Source organism: Scomber scombrus, unplaced genomic scaffold (genome assembly GCF_963691925.1).
Source record: "Scomber scombrus unplaced genomic scaffold, fScoSco1.1 SCAFFOLD_67, whole genome shotgun sequence".
NCBI classification, from domain to species: domain Eukaryota; kingdom Metazoa; phylum Chordata; class Actinopteri; order Scombriformes; family Scombridae; genus Scomber; species Scomber scombrus.
The window spans coordinates 158288-175239 of record NW_026910373.1 but is presented as its reverse complement, the minus strand read 5'-3'; the positions used below and the strand labels follow the sequence as shown (position 1 = coordinate 175239).

Below are 16952 nucleotides of genomic sequence, written 5' to 3'. Positions count from 1 at the left end.
TCATGACGACCAAAGAAGTGGTTGACCTGCTCTGCCAGTGAGGCACTGCAGCTGTTGATGGTCAGGTTGGTGGTGTTGTTTTATTTTCTGATGTGCTGTACACCTTGCCATGCATGACGGAGGTTTGAGTTATCAAAGTGACCATCATCCTCCTCTTGTAGGCTGCTTTGGCATCTCTCTTCAGTTCCAACCAGGCAACACTGTTGTGTGTCACCGGACTTGTAATCCCTGTTGCAGGCCTTCAGCAGGAGTCGGACGTCTTTTGTAATCCATGGCCTGTTGTTGGGGAATACATGGATTTGTCTTGTAGTGGTCACTGTGTCCACGTAGCTTTTTATGTAAAATAGGACAGTGGAAGTGTCATTGTCATCATTCTTGAATATGGTCCAGTCAGTGCGAATGAAGGAGTCCTGAAGCTGTTCAGAAGCTCCATCTCAGCACACTTGTATAACCCTTGCAGTTGTTTTGACTGTGTTGATAACAGGTCTGTATGCTGGGGTTATAAACAGGGAGATGTGGTCAGACTGACCTAGTTGCAGAAGAGGAGAGGCTTTAAACTCATGCTTAATGTTGCTATAAACATGGTCGAGAGTTCCTCTTATGGTGCACTGGACATGCTGACAGTCTTCAGGTTTGCATACAACCTAGTTTTTCAGTTATGATTGATGTGGTTCAACATGAACACAATTTTCTGCCAATGTGTAGAACAGTTTGGATCATTTTAACCTATTTATTTTATTTCTGTACTTCTGTTTTTCACTCATGCAGTCCTTATGAGCCAGAAGCTTTTACAGTTTAGAGTACCTGACTCTTCATAATTATAATAACCAACATTATATTTTGCAGATATACCTGTAAATATTATCATGATAAAGTTTCACTCTTCATCTTCCACCATACATAAGAATTATGTGTTTATGGAGGTTTGATGCCTTGTGCCTGTGCTCACGTACACTGTGACTGAATATGGAAACTAAGCGGGGGGCTGTACAAAATGAAAGATGTCAAGTGGTTGTGGTTTATGAAAGATGCACATATTCAACAGGAAGAGAGAGAGCTGAGGCCAAACGTGTGACAGAAACTTTATCAAGTTCAAGTCTCACATGATTTGAGTTGCATTTACCACGCAGGTGTTGAACAGTTGCACTGCTGAAAAGGCATGATACGAAATAATCATTAAACATAGGTGTATAATTGACATTTTTATGTGAACAATGTGTAAAAGCGCACAGATGAGCAGCTTTTATTGAGCTGTGACAGCGACACACAGTATGAGCACAGATCTGAAGAATAAAAGATTCACTAACTTTGTTTTTCACTGGATGGAACAGAGGACGATGCGTCTGGGGATAGTGAGCTTGGTGAGACTTACTGTGACTTGGGCGCAATATTTGCACACAGCAACAGATCTGATGATGAACAGGTTTTTTTACTCACTGTATTAAATATGTATAGTTACTGTGTTCTTGACATGACTGCTGCTGAGGGAACATGGTCAGAGACTTCAGGGTCTCCCTCTGATGTGACTGCAGCTCCAGAGATCATATACTCCACTCATGTTTCGTTCAGTGAGCAGCATCTGTGATTTGGTGGTTTTGGTGGTTGTGTGTGAAGTGTTTTGGGGCCACAAACAGAATCTTGTTTAGGGCCACCAAAGTCATAGGGCCGGAGCTGACCTCAGTGGTACTAATATGAGACCTAATAACGAAAGTATAATGAGAGGTCAAAGCCAGCTGTCTAAAAATGACGTGTGGAAAATAACATGGATGTGGATATTTAGTAGCCTGGGTAAACACATGCCCTCATTCTAGCTCAGAAAGTTAGCATGGCCACCAAGACAAAATCTACGCCTGAGGTAGGGAACCAATCACAGTACAGGGAGGCGGGCTCAAGACGATGACGACCGTTAAAGAGACTCTGTTGACATCCAGCATGGCGGCCACGGAGCTGCAGTAACTGTTCGAAGCAGCAGTAGATTGGGTGCTAAATAAATTGGAAGGAAAGTTCACTTTGAAAATAGAACAAAAACTTGATGTGTTCACGCTGCTCCCTACAGGCTCTGAATACGCCATTGTGTATTGTCGATATGATTGGCTGTAAGTTTGTCCAGTAGCGTACAGAAGCATTTGATTGACATTCATTGATCCTGCTTCAAATACGAGGAAATGAACGGCTCCTCGTCAGACCCTACCTCAGTTGTGGTAGGGTCTTGCGTTAGCCAGGCTAGATATTTAGCAGACCTGTGGACTGTACCTACTTGTTTCATGTGATTGCCTAATAATAAAAATCCACTTGGCAGGGCCCAATTCTGTTTTATCCATGGATTACTGGCTTTGACCTCATTTTATCAGATCTTCAGGCTCACATTCTCTACAAGCGACTGACTGGCAGAGGAACGCCCAGATGAAGGACACTGATGAGTCCAGAAGGCTTGGCCTGCTTCTCTCTGTAGCAGCACCAACCAAAGTCAGCAGAGGTGTTTATACGTAACACCTTTCTTTTTCTTGGGCTTAATGAAACACAAGGCCTGACTGTATGTATGACATCAATTAACACACAGACACAGACTACCCTTTCTTTTCTACTAGTCCACAGAACAAAGCAAAAAATGCAAAAAAAGTTTTAAATAATTGCAGTTTTTCCCCTCAGTGCCATCTTTCCAGACAGACTGAGGAGCAGCAATGCCACTCAGCGTTGGAGTGGATTTTATTGTGTGTAAAATGTGTGATTATATCTATATAAGGTTTTATAAATGAGGCCCGTTCACTTTTTGACACTTTTTACTGTTATTTTAGTCATGTGGCACAAATTACTTATAAGAAATAGTTCACTCATCACTACTCTAACTTTGTCACAACCATTTTCAGCAACTTAATTTGATTACACTACCTGTATTGCTGTGTTTATAGAATTTTACAATAACATTTTAAATGTCTTATAATGTTGTCTTTCTTTCATCAGCTCTTATGGGATACCTTTACTGATTGATGTGGTGTTTTTACAAAACATATTACAACAGTATTTTACTTACAGTATAGTACTTTATTGATTACATAACAGCAAGTCAACATAGCATAGCATGTAGTTTTACATTGTGCATGATGTTTCAGTCTTTTTCTCCCCATTTAGTTTGTTATATACAATGCCAAGATCGTTGAAAACACAAACCTCAGTCTGAGCCTGTATTTTCTCCTCCTCTGCTTCCTCACCTCTCTGCATCAAGGAAGAACAGTAGGTTAGTACTCCGTTACTCACGTGCTTCGTCATAATCTGTCGGTCAGTTATCATGATAAAAAACACAACTGCTCCGAAAATACACGCTGTCCCTTGACGTGCAAGTGACCATTGAAACACAATCAAGCGGCTTTTGTAAAGCTTGTCAAATACAGGAAGATAATAAAACAGCGACAGAGAGACTCATTATAAGTAATGGCAAAACGTCATTATCAGACACTGATCATGTTTGTCACCAGATAAAATACATTGTTATATATATTTGCGTTACTTGGGTAGTCATGTTTAACATAGCAGGAATCAGATTGAATGAGATCACGTTATAAACATCGTGCCAATTTGCCGTGTTTCCTTGTGTCTCATTGTGTCAAACAAAAACAAACTTATTTAACTTAGTTCACAGAAGGAAAAAGAAGCACTGAAGTTCACCTCTAAAGTGTGTATTTTCAGAGTGGTTTGCTTTTGTTTTTGTGATAAAGGGCTTGTTATGCATATATCTATTTGTTACTAACCAATACCAGTAACGTCAGCTTATGTGGGATAAACACAGCCAGCCTCTATGAGAGAGTTATGAGAATCACAGGAGCTGTTTTAAGTAATAAAACAAACACATCAGCTGTTCATCTTACCTACACATGTCTATTCCTCGTGAATGAATGTTGCGTTCCTGTCGTGCACGTGCAGGATCACGTCCAACCTGGTAACCCGCGTGAACTTCATCTCAGGGAGGAAGGGGCGAGGAGAGACAGCTCTCTCCAGTGTTTTGAATGTGGGCTGCAGTACCCTTCCTAAACGCTTGCTGTCAGAATGACATATTTAATCTTCAAAAACATTCCCATGTCATGTTGCTAATAAATGCTGATTTTGACACACATACACCTGGCGTCATATTTTAGAAAAACCCAGATTCAAGAGTATAAAGCTAACATAAAAAAGCTCCTAACTTGATCATTAACATAATTTGGACACCATTAGGTTTCTTTTCAAAGATATTTACTGTTGTAAGATAGTGTTAAGAAGTAATTTCTTCATGTCACAGTTGCAAGAACGCATGCAAAAAAAGATATCAAGTGAGTTTCAATATCATAAAGTTGTGAGGTGTATGGCATACTCGTGACAGACTCGTGTTATTTTCTATTTCAATCTAAAGAAATGAATCATGACATTTTTGCTGTGCTGGAGGTGTGTCATGGGGCGAGTCTGGAGAGGGCTGGGTCATCTACTAGAATATAAGTCACCATATGAAACCAGAACAAACAGATCAAACTGGCAGCTCCAGTTCGAAGCCACACTGAAATGATCTGAGCTACACAACTTTTCCAGGTAAGGACAAACTGGTGGAGAGACAGGGAGAGAACGTTGCAACATTGACTGAAACAGTTTGAACAAGTGTAGAATGAAATATGGCTTTAATTTGATGTTTTCCCTCAGGTTGACATCATGACAACCTCTTATCCAATAGAGCTGGCTGCCCTGGGTCGACCTTTCACTTTAGGGATGCTCTACGATACTCGTAAAGGTGTACTGGTCCCAGGTAAGACATTACTCATGTTGCATTACACTGACAGCTGTAGGTAACTTAACAAGGTCCATACTTTTTGTTTCAAGCAGTTTTGATGTACTTGTGAGTAATCAAGTATTTCCATGTGATGCTACTTTCTACATCTCAGAAGGAAATATTGTGCTTTCTACTCCACTACATTTATTTGACAGCTAGTTACTTTTCAGATGAAGATTTGACACAGTGGATAATATAGGAAGCTTTTAAAATACAACAAAATAAGATTCAAGGATTCAAGGATACTTTATTGTCATACCAATAACATATGCATGGACATGAGGAGGTATGAAATTAAGAACTGAGGCCCGGTCAAGACAAGAGCAAATAAAATGACAATATAGAAAAAGATAAATAACAATAGAAAATGAATAAATTATCAGATAAAAATTTACATTGAATTTATTGTTCCTATTTATTGTTCCTAGCACCATTAGCCAATATTATTGCACATGTCCGTGGTGAGGGGGGAGGGGTGTGCATCTGTCGGATTTTAAAGGCAACAGCTTGTGGATAGAAGCGGTTATTGAATCTGGTGGTTCTGCTCCTGATGCTCCTCCACCTCCGGCCTGAGGGGAGAGGGGCAAACAGTGGGTGTATGGGGTGTGTGGGGTCCTTTATGATGTCTGTGGTGGTGGGTAGGCTGGCTCCCACAATTCTCTGTGCAGGGCCTTCTTCTCTGCAGCAAAGCAGCTAAATATGTCTCACAAAGAGCAGTGTTCACATGGTTCACATGCCTGGTGTCAAGCTACATATGCATGATATCAATGCAGGCATTCCTTCATAAGTAACATTAACAAGTTTTCATTTCTTTATAGCACCTTCCTCTTATGCACCTGCCACTACTCAGGTGTGCAGAGATTCCTTTCTTTATTTTTTAGACAACCAAAAGTTAAAGAGGAACAATCAGAAAAAGTGTTAGGTACCTGGATTCATGAGATCACACGAGAATCCTCATAGTATGCTGACGATCTGAACCACTGGTGGTTGGGTTATGGACACCAGTGCACAACTTGGAGCCTGATAAGACGTAATGTTGCAATATCTCAGGATATTGTTTTAATGTCCATAAGCAGGCCATTATAAGTCATGGTCTCTGTGACTGTGTTGTAGTCTGTTTGCACCCCCTGCTGGTAGAAGGTTCATACATCAGCTACGTGGTTAGGCATTTATGTTCAGTCAGGAAGCGATCTGCCATGTGTAAACAAACCCTGCAAGGCTTCACTGAAGCTACTGTTCACTACAGTTGATGTCTGTCCATTTATTGATGAGTATTGAGTGTGTATTGCACAGTGGCTGTTTAGGTAATACATTTGCATTATTATAGTCAAGTGGAGTCCTCTCTATATCGGTGATACTCATTTCACCAAATCCAACCGGTTCTTGTGAAATAATGTTGCTTTGGAAATGTCCCTCACTGATTTGATTTTTTATCAGGTGAAGTCATTTCAATCAGGAGAGACCAGAGATAAAGTAAAATATGTTTATTATGCAGATGATATTAATGATTAGGTATGGTCATAGTCTTTGGCGCTTGGACTCTGCTGGGAGAATTTTTGAATCGAAGGTAGTAAAGTCCTGAGCAGCAGCATGATAGCTCCCCCATGGAGTCCAGACACTGCTGGTGGTGGCTGATGACTTCGATCGATCATCTCGGCCCAGATCACAACAAAGTCATCTTGAGGCTGAAACTGATCGGGCTGATGAAGTTGAAGTGTTGCTTTGAGGAATATGGGTTATATAAATAGGGTTGCGCAAAACAGCATCAAGAGAGCACCTGAGCAGAGAGGGAGAACATTTAAATAGACAGCTGCAATACGATAGGCTGACAATGAAGGTGTGTCACCATGCTATTGGTTAGACTTGACCAGGTGATGTGAACAGCTGATGTGTTAATTGATGCTCCAGAAATAACAGCAAGGAAAATATGAGCTTTGACAGAGATCAGTATGAGCTGTAAGAAGGATCAGGATGACTGAAGAATGAGAAATAAAACTATGATGTGAGCATACAAAATGGTACAAGGTGGTCTTCCTGTCTGAACTTTCACTAAGCTTCATTACAATGCCTCTCTTCAGGCATTTGAAATGTGAACTATAGTTTAAATTATGAAAGACTATTGTAAGTATTTGTTTATTATTATTATTATTAGGGCCCGAGCGGCGACTGCAAGTCGCCTGGCGAAAGCCCTATTGAAATTGTAATGTTTATTATTATTATTATTATTATTATTATTATTATTATTATTCTTCCGACATTTCGTGCCCCAATTTCGCCCCTTTCCCAAATGCGAAAATGCTTATACTTTTGCACGGACGTCCGGCCTCATCCGAAATTCGATATTTTTGGGTGGTCGCACATGGTCGACGCAGAATGGCGGAATAGCGCCCCCTACAATGTCCAAAAATGCCCATAGGGAATTTTGCTAACTTTGTCCTATGCTCACAAAATTCGGTACACATATGTATTATACCCACATATGCAAAAAAGCCTCTTGACCTCATGACCTCAACCCAACAGGAAGTCGGCCATTTTGGTTTTGATTTTTCCTGCCTAAAATTAACTCCTCCCACAGCGTTCGCCCGATCAAGTTCAAATTAGGTACGCAACATCTCCAGACCTAGCTGACTTAGCTGACCTAGCTCAAAGGGCGTGTCTGCCAGGGCTCAACTAACTTTGGCGTGCTCGCCATGTACATACAAGTGGCTCTCACGCCCACATACTTCATCCAATCAGCTTCAAACTTGCTGGACATGATGATGGCTCCGCCCTGAACGTCCCGATATATTAACTTCCCACGTAACTCATAGCGCCCCCCGGTGGTAACAGGAAGTTAACTAAGATTCATTAAAATTACATACTTTGCCCCATCAACTTCATTCAGAACCAGTTGGTGAAGCTACATTATGAAGACTGTGAAGCTACGAGTATTGACGTCCGTGTGGCGACGCGGCGACCATCAATTCCTCGCCATGAAAATACGTTTGGCTTTTTGATTGCTTTATTGAACTCGTATCATCATGAAAATTGGTACACAGGTCCAGGGTGCCGACCTCAACGTCTCCATTCGCTCATAGGTGATCTCATTCGTGTCGCCCCATAGTGGAAACAGGAAGTGCCATATTTTACATCATCATTGTGCGATTTCCACAAAACTTCACATGTGTAATCACTGTCCCACCCTGAACGCAACCGCTTGTGTTTTGTTACACTCTACTGCCCCCTGGTGGATGAACCATCAACCTCTCATAACTCCTTCATGCTTTGTCCAATTCACTCCAAACTTCACATGACTGATGAGTGGCCGCCCTGAACACACCAGACCACACCAGACCATATGTGTAACTACCTGTGACTGCCCCCTACTGGATGAACGAAAAATTGAATTTTTGGCCTCCTTCCAGGTTTTTTTCTCACTTTCTGCTTCACGCCACAGCCCCGCCATGCCTCAGGCCCCGCGGTGGCATGGGTGAGTGAGGGCCCGCCATCGCCGCTTGCGGCTTTAATTATTATTATTATTATTATTATTATTATTATTATTATTATTATTATTATTATTATTATTATTATGCAGGGACCAGTCATAAGTTTACAATTAAATCTGATATAAATCCCATCACACACAAAATAGAACTTCTGGCCATTACTAATTAATTATTAAGCACATATACTATATGGCAATAAAGGGACATATAGATTACAAAATGTCTTTAACTTAAAAAGCATTTTAAGCTGAAGTTATCATTAAGTCCATTTGGTGTCATGGTGTTGAATGTTTATGTCAAAAACATTTCTCTCTGGGACAGTTTCTTCAGAACATCACCTCCTCTAGTGGACATCATGACTTTCTCAATCTCACATAATTTTAATGAAGAGGGTGAACTATGATTTGCTTCAACATAATGATTTCCAATTTCTTTTTGTCTCATTTGTGCAGTTTTGGCAGCTGCAAAAGTCATGCAATCTTTTTGTGAGTTGCCATGGTTTCTCATCTTTGGTTTTTGCTCATTTTAATAGACTGGTGATTCTTTTTATTTTCTACAGGTTTCACATTGTGGGATACCACAACTTTACAAGAGAACACAGTTGACACCACTCAGCGCTGCAGTGACTTTCACATTACATCATCTGACTCCATGGAATCCAAGTCCTTTCTGCTGGATATTGAAGCTTCTCTGAAGGTCAGTTTCATGAGTGGACTGATTGAAGTTGGAGGATCTGCCAAGTACCTGAATGACCAGAAGAAATTCAAGAATCAGAGCAGAGTGACCTTACAGTACAAAACTACCACCAACTTCAAGCAGTTGTCCATGAATAAATTTGCAATCCTGGACGAGCAACAGAAAGATGATATTGAGAAGAGTTCAGCAACACACGTGGTCACTGGCATCCTTTATGGAGCAAATGCTGTCTTTGTATTTGACAGTGAGAAGTTAGACGCTAGCAATGTTCAGGAGATCCAGGGCCACATGGAAGCTGTGATAAAGAAGATTCCATCATTTGATATTCAGGGACGAGTTTCAATCAAGCTGACTGACGAAGAAAAAGCCCTGACAGAGAAATTCTCCTGCAAATTCTTCGGGGATCTCATTCTTGAAAGCAACCCTGCAACATTTGTAGAGGCAGTGAAGACCTATGTAGAGCTTCCAAAGCTACTGGGAGAAAAGAAAGAGAACGCTGTTCCACTGAAGGTCTGGCTGATGCCGCTGAAGAATTTTGATTCTAAAGCTGCTGAGCTGAAGGCTGAGGTCAGCACTGGATTAGTGAAGAACGTTCAAAATACTGTTGAAGATCTTGGGACGGTAGAAATGAGATTAAATGATTCTCTGGCAGACAGCGTGTCAAAGAACTTTCCACAGATTCGCAAAAGTCTGACAAGTTTCCAAAGACAGCGTAATAATTACACATCTGGACTCCAACAGGCCATGGCGAAGACAGTCATCTCCATCCATGAAGGAAAAGAAGATGAGAGCTCACTGAAGAAACTCTTAGAAGACAGAGAAAAGTCCCCATTCAGTCATGAAAAACTAAGCAAGTGGCTGGACCACAAAGAGAGAGAGATCAATGTCATTGGGTCCTGTGTCGACATGATGAAGGGAACAAACACAAAAATTCTCCCAAATCAGTCAGAGTTGGATGAAGAGGTTCTTGCTCCAGGTGTAGAAGATGCTCTGTGCTTTGTCTTCACCTCTCTGGAAAGTGCTGACGGCTACCTTAAAGCGATGCAGAACTACTTGCATTCACTTGAATTAAGAAGCACTGATGAAGAACCCTGGTACTTCTCAAATGAAGTGTTAACCAAAATGAGAGAAAAAGCCAAAGCTTTCCACGATCTTGCTAAACCTCTCAAGAACAGCAGCAGTGTCCGTTTCCTTGCAACAGCCATAGCAAATGAGAAACACAAAGGAGCGACCATCTACCATTACAACGAGGGCATTCTGGTCACTGATGACTTTTCAAAGCCTGCCGTCCCTCCTTTTAAGACCATCACAGACAAAAGTGCTTTAATGTGGTGTAAGTCATTTTTCATACATTTTCTTTACTTTAATTCTTTTTTAGTTAAGTATTAACTTAATATTAAGTATTTTATACTTAATATTTGTTTAAATACTGTTATGTTGTAATTAAAATATGTTCATAATTATCTATGCTGTAGCTTTTAAGAACATTCCCATATACTATAAGAAGTACTGAAAACAGAAGTTAACTATATATTCACTAGGGTTGTGCATCTCTCCAACCAACACCATCCGATATGTATTTAGATAAAAGGAGTACGATACGGATTCAAGAACGATATATTTTAAAATGGAACGATTTGGTTTGATACAATTCGATTCGATGGGATATGATGTAATCTGATATTTCTTTGTTTAAAGTAGACATTCATTTTACATTATGAATTAAAATAAGTCAATCCTATTAATGTGGCATTGCTTACCTTCAAATAGATATATTTATATATTTTACGACCGTAATACATTGCATGTTGAGAAATTTGCAAAGCCCCTCTGAGAATTGGCACAAATTAACAAATTGAAGAGTAACAGATGTGTTGTGTTCTCTCCATCAGATGCCTGTGATCTCTCCCTGGACCCAGAAACAGTAAATTACAACCTTATTCTTTCTGATGACAACAAGAAGGCAACACGAGCAGCAAAGCAGGAATATCCTGATAACCCAGAGAGGTTTGATATTTGCCCTCAGGCGTTGTGCAGAGAGGGGCTGACTGGGCGCCATTACTGGGAGGTAGAGTTGACTGAGGATTATAATGAAGATAAAGGTGTAGGTGTCGCATACAAACAAATGGGCAGGAAAGGGAAAGAACACATTCATTTGGGAATGAATGCTCAGTCTTGGTGTTTTGGTGTTTATGCTTTCAAATCAAAGGTCTTTTCAGTACACAATGATAAGTGGTGGTCTGGCCCTCTTCCCTCAACTGGCTTCAAACGTGTTGGAGTGTATCTGGACTGGCCTGCTGGCACTCTGTCCTTTTACAATGTCTCCTCTAACAAACTGAGTCACCTCTACACCTTCATTGCTCATTTCACACAGCCTGTTTACCCTGGCTGCTACATGTACACCGGAACAGGCTATGTGTTCTTTCGCCCCGTTGACTAAGAACAGTGACAAAGTGATGAAGTGAGTCTGTCTTTAGCCTCACTTCACCTGTGGCAAAGTCCACAGTTGGGTTAGGTATGATTTTTATTTTTGCTTTTACCTTATTAGAACTTTACATTAGCATTAGTTTAGACTTGAATAATTGCATTTAAATCATTTGTTAATTTTGAAGTCGTCTGATGATAATATATGATGTGTTAATATTTTTTAATTCCAAGTTGATTTTATGGATGTAGTAGCTACATGGTAAATAACATTATGTCACCACAATAGCGTCTACAGGAAATATTATATAATCTGATTATGTTTTGGAAAAATACGATATATGTGGTTTAACTGTCTTCTGTCTTCTACTTTCATCAATAAGAAATTAATATTTGCTACTTTCAAACATGGTTGGACATTAAGTAACTCAAATAATGGTGAGGGGTGACAACGTTTTTTAACATTCAGTTGTTTCTGTTTTGTTTTTTATGCAAAAAAAAAATTTAAAAAACAAAAAAAAAGATAATGCATTTAAAGGATTTATAATACCACAATATCAACAATGATTGACAAAGTGATGATTCCAGTTTTATGTTTTAATTTTTCTAACACAAGTATAATGTACCACTCAGGAAACCTCTGCTGGTCTTTGTTTATCTGGTTGTGGTTCTGGGCCTTCTGCTCTGAGCCTGACCAAGAGTCCATTTACACACTGTGGTGATCTGATGCTGCAGCCACAACATTGTCTTTAACATGGTGTTTGGATTTTGAAAATGATTCTGATGTTTATAGAGCTGAAGATCTGCTGGATTGTAATTTCGTAACATTACTGTAACACCTGTTGGACATCTGTAGAACACCAATAAAGTGGAGTCCTGAGTTGACCACTGTGTGCAGTTTGGTTATTTGCTGTTTGTTGGGGAAATACAGTTTGGAGTAAAACATACAAAAATGTATTTTGTATCTGGACTGGTCCACTGGCTCAAACAGAGTCTAATGTAACACACTGACACACCAAATGCTCTGAGTATGTTTATCCAGTTATCCAGATCTGGGTGAAATCAAATAATCTTGTCCTGAGTAAGTTTTAAATAGGAGCAGTAAAGGCCCATTTATGCTCAACGTACGTACGAAACTGTATACGTCCTTTTCAAACGATGTTAAGGTCACTGCTCATATACTTCCATGCCCCCTTTACGTTGGCATGGATGTACACCAATACATGCACCAGGGGGCAGCCCAGAGTCAAAAGTTTATTAAAATGAATGGGAACCCACAAAATTTCACCTTAATTTCACCTTTTTTTGGAGTCACCTAGCTCTCTCATACCTGCACGTAGAAATGTGATTCAAACTTTAAAACGGAGGAAAACTTGTGCTCTCTCCAAAACACCAAACTGTTTTGACATACCATGTACTATGAGCAGTCAAACAAGGAGTGGAAATCACTTTTTCTTCAAAGTTAGAGTGGAAGCGTCAGTTAGCTTGAGTGCGAGAAGCAGTAAAAAATAACCTTAATTTCTGTTTTTAACTCGAGCTCATGGCCAAACCGTGAAAAGGAGACAAATAATCTTTAGACAAAAGTTAGACATAGGTGTTGGGATTCATAAAATGTGATGTTGAAAGGCGGGGTCTGCACAAAATTTAAACGGGGGGGCCGAGACCGGCGGCAATACCTGTCTCGCTCCCCATTGACCCTAATGTAATCGTCTTTTTAAAAAAAAGAATCTCACTCTGTCTTCGCACTGAGCTTACGCGCTCATTTCAAGGAATATCTGGATAAAATAAACACTGTCAGAATCTACCAGTTTCTGTGTCTCTCACAGTGTTTTCGGTTTTTGGACAGGAGTTACGGTTTTCTCACAGTTTGCAATTGTTCGGGACCTTGTCAGAAGCCAAATTCTGGGGCATTTTGAGAATTTTTTCCAAGCAGATTCTCACATTGCCGTAGCAACCGTAGAGCCTTAGCTGCCCTTAGCAACCTGTTGCTGGGCAGAAACTGAGCTACTTTTTTGTGATTGGCTAATTCCTGTCTGTCTGTTTTGCCAGTAAACCGAGCTAGCAGCTTAATTTTGATTTAAGCAAAATGCAAAGCTGTAAAATGTATTTGAATCTGTGTTCTTTACTTTGTTTTTTCAATATTTTATCTTTAATAAAAATGATATTAATAATGTACTGGTTTCAACCTGGTGCTCCATATGATCAATGCATTATTTACACAGTGCAGTTAGATGTTAGCCTGGCTAACGCCAGACCCTACCACAATTGAGGTAGGGTCTGATGAGGAGCCATTCATTTCCTCGTATTTGAGGCGGGATCAACGAATGTCGATCAAATGCTTCTGTACACTACTGTACAAACTTACAGCCAATCGTATCAACAATACACAATGGCGTCTTCAGAGCCTGTAGGGAGCAGCGCAAACACATGCTTAATCCTAACCAAACCATTCAACAAAGGAAACGAGTATGATCCAATCAGAGACATTGGTCATCAGAGGTCATGACTTTGCAATCCTGGGAAAAATTTTGCACCACAATCATGGTTGTGTGCTGGATACCAGACCAAAAATGTCACTGATTAATTTGTATATGTGCTCTGCTGATCCATACGCAATAAACTCCTGGGTTTACTTCTTTGTTGTCAAGCCCACTGAGCTCACACATTTTTTATAGGGTACATTATGATTGCTGTCCATCTCTTTTGAGGTTTGATTTAAACATAAAACAATCAAAGTAAACCTGACTGACCAATCTTAAATAGAGAGACCTGGCTGAGTGTTACGACTCCTCTGAAGCAGCTCGTCCAAAAGGGCCAAACATAATCACCAGAGTCAGTTTCTTGGTCAAAAACAATCAATTTATCAACAAAAAACAACTGTGGGCGTTCCCGCTGAGTTCGCTGAAGCCCCGCCCCCTACCGAGTGTCACCTGTCAATCAAAGTCACCACCTCTACCCTAAACATGGACGCTATCGCTGAGAGCTAGCTCAGTTAACTGGAAAAACAGACAGACAGGAATTAGCCAATCACAAAAAAGTAGGTCAGTTTCTGCCCAGCAACAGGCTGCCAAGGACAGCAGAGGTTCTATGGTTGCTAAGGCAATTAAAGAATCTGCTTGGAAAAAATTCTCAAAATGCCCCAGATTTTGGCTTCTGACAAGGTCCCAAACAATTGCAAACTGTGAGGAAACCATATCTCCTGTCCAAAAACCGAAAACACTGTGAGAGACACAGAAGCTGGCAGATTCTGACAGTGTTCATTTTATTCAGATATTTCTTAAAATGAGCGCGTAAGCTCAGTGCGAAGACAGAGCGAGATTCTTTTGGAAAAAAAAGACGATTACATTAGGGTCAATGGGGAGTGAGACAGGTATTGCCGCCGGTCTCGGCCCCCCCGTTTAAATTTTGTGCAGACCCCGCCTGTCAACGTCACATTTTATGAATCCCAACACCTATGTCTACATTTTGACTAAAAATTATTTGTCTCCTTTTAACGGTTTGGCCGTGAGCTCGAGTTAAAAACAGAAATTAAGGTTATTTTTTACTGCTTCTCGCACTCAAGCTAACTGACGCTTCCACTCTAACTTTGAAGAAAAAGTGATTTCCACTCCTCGTTTGACTGCTCATAGTTTGAAAAGTGTACATGGTATGTAAAAACAGTTTGGTTTTTTGGAGAGAGCATAGGTTTTCCTCCGTTTTAAAGTTTGAATCACATTTCAACGTGCAGGTATGAGAGAGCTAGGTGACTCCGAAAAAAGGTGACATTTTGTGGTTTAAAAAAAAAATTCCCATTCATTTTCAATGGAGAAATTTCCTCCTTAGCACCCGTGGCACTAAATATATATATTTATAATATAAAATAAATATGAATAACATGTCATGTAAAACTGGTCCAGCAGGGGGGAGTATGTTACACTGACACCCATCCAAATAATACAAGGGAACGTACTGTATGTAAATAACATGTATTTCTTTTACCCTGTTACACTTGGAATGGAAAACTATGAATACTCTTTGTTTCTGTTTCCTCTTTGTCTTTTCTTAGTTTAGTTGTTTGTTTTTGTTATAGCTCCATGGTTTATGCAACATTTTATCTCCATGGTGCCATTTTTGTGCAAACGTTTTTTTTCATGCATAAAAAAGTGACAAAAAAACAACTAAACAACACTGAAATGATCGATCTTGCCAAAACATCAATAACTTTTGTGATGTATTTTTAAACTCACATATAGATTAAGCACATAACATAGATATTTTCTTTATTATAACATTAACAATGGTCATTTTGCATTTTAGTGTAGACTTAAGTTAGACCCTTTATTTAAAGAGTAACCAGGCTGAAAAGTTGTGTTTTGCTGCCCTCTCTTTGTTGAAAGTTTTTAGTCTGTTTCACCTCTGTCAGAAGTCAGACCTGTACTGTGTTGCACCTATAACCACACCCAGCAGTGAATACACCTGTACATGTTTGTAGCAAGGTGAGAAGTGAACCACTGGAGGTCAGCAAACACAACATTTTCAGAGTGTTAAGTGACTCTGAAATGTTTGGGTTATTAATACTGAGGCAAAATGTGATCTAATGCAGGTTTTCTCCATTCATTGGAAGTGATGTTAGAAACATTAGTGCCAGTGCTGATTCAACTAATTGAAAATGTAATCAAGTAAATATTTTATGCAGTCTGATTACTACTCAATATATTGCTTACTATTTACATCAGGCCACAGTTTTTCATCCACATCACAGCAGCTGTAACACCTGCTGCATAAAGCTTACATCAGCTGAAAATTCATATCAGGAACTTGGAGGGGATTCCTTTCTGGGAGCACCTGACGTCACTGGGAATTCCCACTGATGTAAACTCTTGTTTCACAGCCTTATTTTTATCCTCAGTGTCTATCCGAGCTGCAGAGGTTGTAGACAACTATCTGCAGGCGATTTGAGACCCAAACGTTTTTTTCTCTTTTTATTCCTTCCAAGTATTTCTCACCATCGAATTTAAAATAATTTAAAAAACGATGGTCATGACATTCACTCAGCATTTCGTTGAGTTATCTGGGACACTTTCTTGTTTTTGTGTGAAAAAATGTTGAGGATATAAATAAAATCGTCAGTCAATTACCCTTCCGTCTTCCCGGGACTTATAAAGACACAACAAGGGTCAAATCTGAGTACTTAATTCGATACCCATCATGTGAATAGAAGCATTAAATTGCATTAAATGATGGGTTGTAGCTGCTGTGGCAGTGAATGGATGGGGAGGACACTTCAAGAACCGGTCAGTACAGAACATGTGTACTATTCCCATTTTTAAGGGGGGAAGACGACCCTTCCGCTCCACTAGGAGCTCCTGTGTTTTTTGGTTTGGTTGCTGGTTTTTCTTTGTTTTGCAGGATCCAGGGCACGGCGGAGGTTCGTCATTTGCTTCAATTAACCCCCCCTGGGCCCCTGGGTTCGTCATTTGCTTCAATTAACCCCCCCTGGGCCCAGTGTGGTTCTGTATAAAGCTGGCTGTTCCACAGCGTTTCTGGCTCTCTTCCCCTCGCACTGCAGAGTGGCT

General features: G+C 40.1%; 1 protein-coding gene across 1 annotated transcript; it reads left to right on the top strand.

The window, feature by feature from the left end:
* The first annotated feature begins 1896 nt into the window (after positions 1-1896).
* On the top strand, positions 1897-11455 carry LOC133976964 (stonustoxin subunit beta-like). The gene is made up of 5 exons (XM_062415103.1): positions 1897-1952; positions 3919-3934; positions 4666-4768; positions 8837-10306; positions 10866-11455. Exons 1-5 carry the CDS (start codon positions 1897-1899, stop codon positions 11411-11413), a joined length of 2193 nt encoding a protein of 730 aa, XP_062271087.1. The 3' UTR covers positions 11414-11455.
* The last annotated feature ends 5497 nt before the right edge of the window (positions 11456-16952 follow it).

Bases quoted from the DNA above. Each gene is read 5' to 3' on its own strand.
- LOC133976964 (XM_062415103.1), top strand. From the start codon at position 1,897: ATGACGACCGTTAAAGAGACTCTGTTGACATCCAGCATGGCGGCCACG. The intron at 4,769-8,836 runs GTAAGACATTAC...TATTTTCTACAG, and splicing joins TAAAGGTGTACTGGTCCCAG to GTTTCACATTGTGGGATACC. The intron at 10,307-10,865 runs GTAAGTCATTTT...TCTCTCCATCAG, and splicing joins CAAAAGTGCTTTAATGTGGT to ATGCCTGTGATCTCTCCCTG.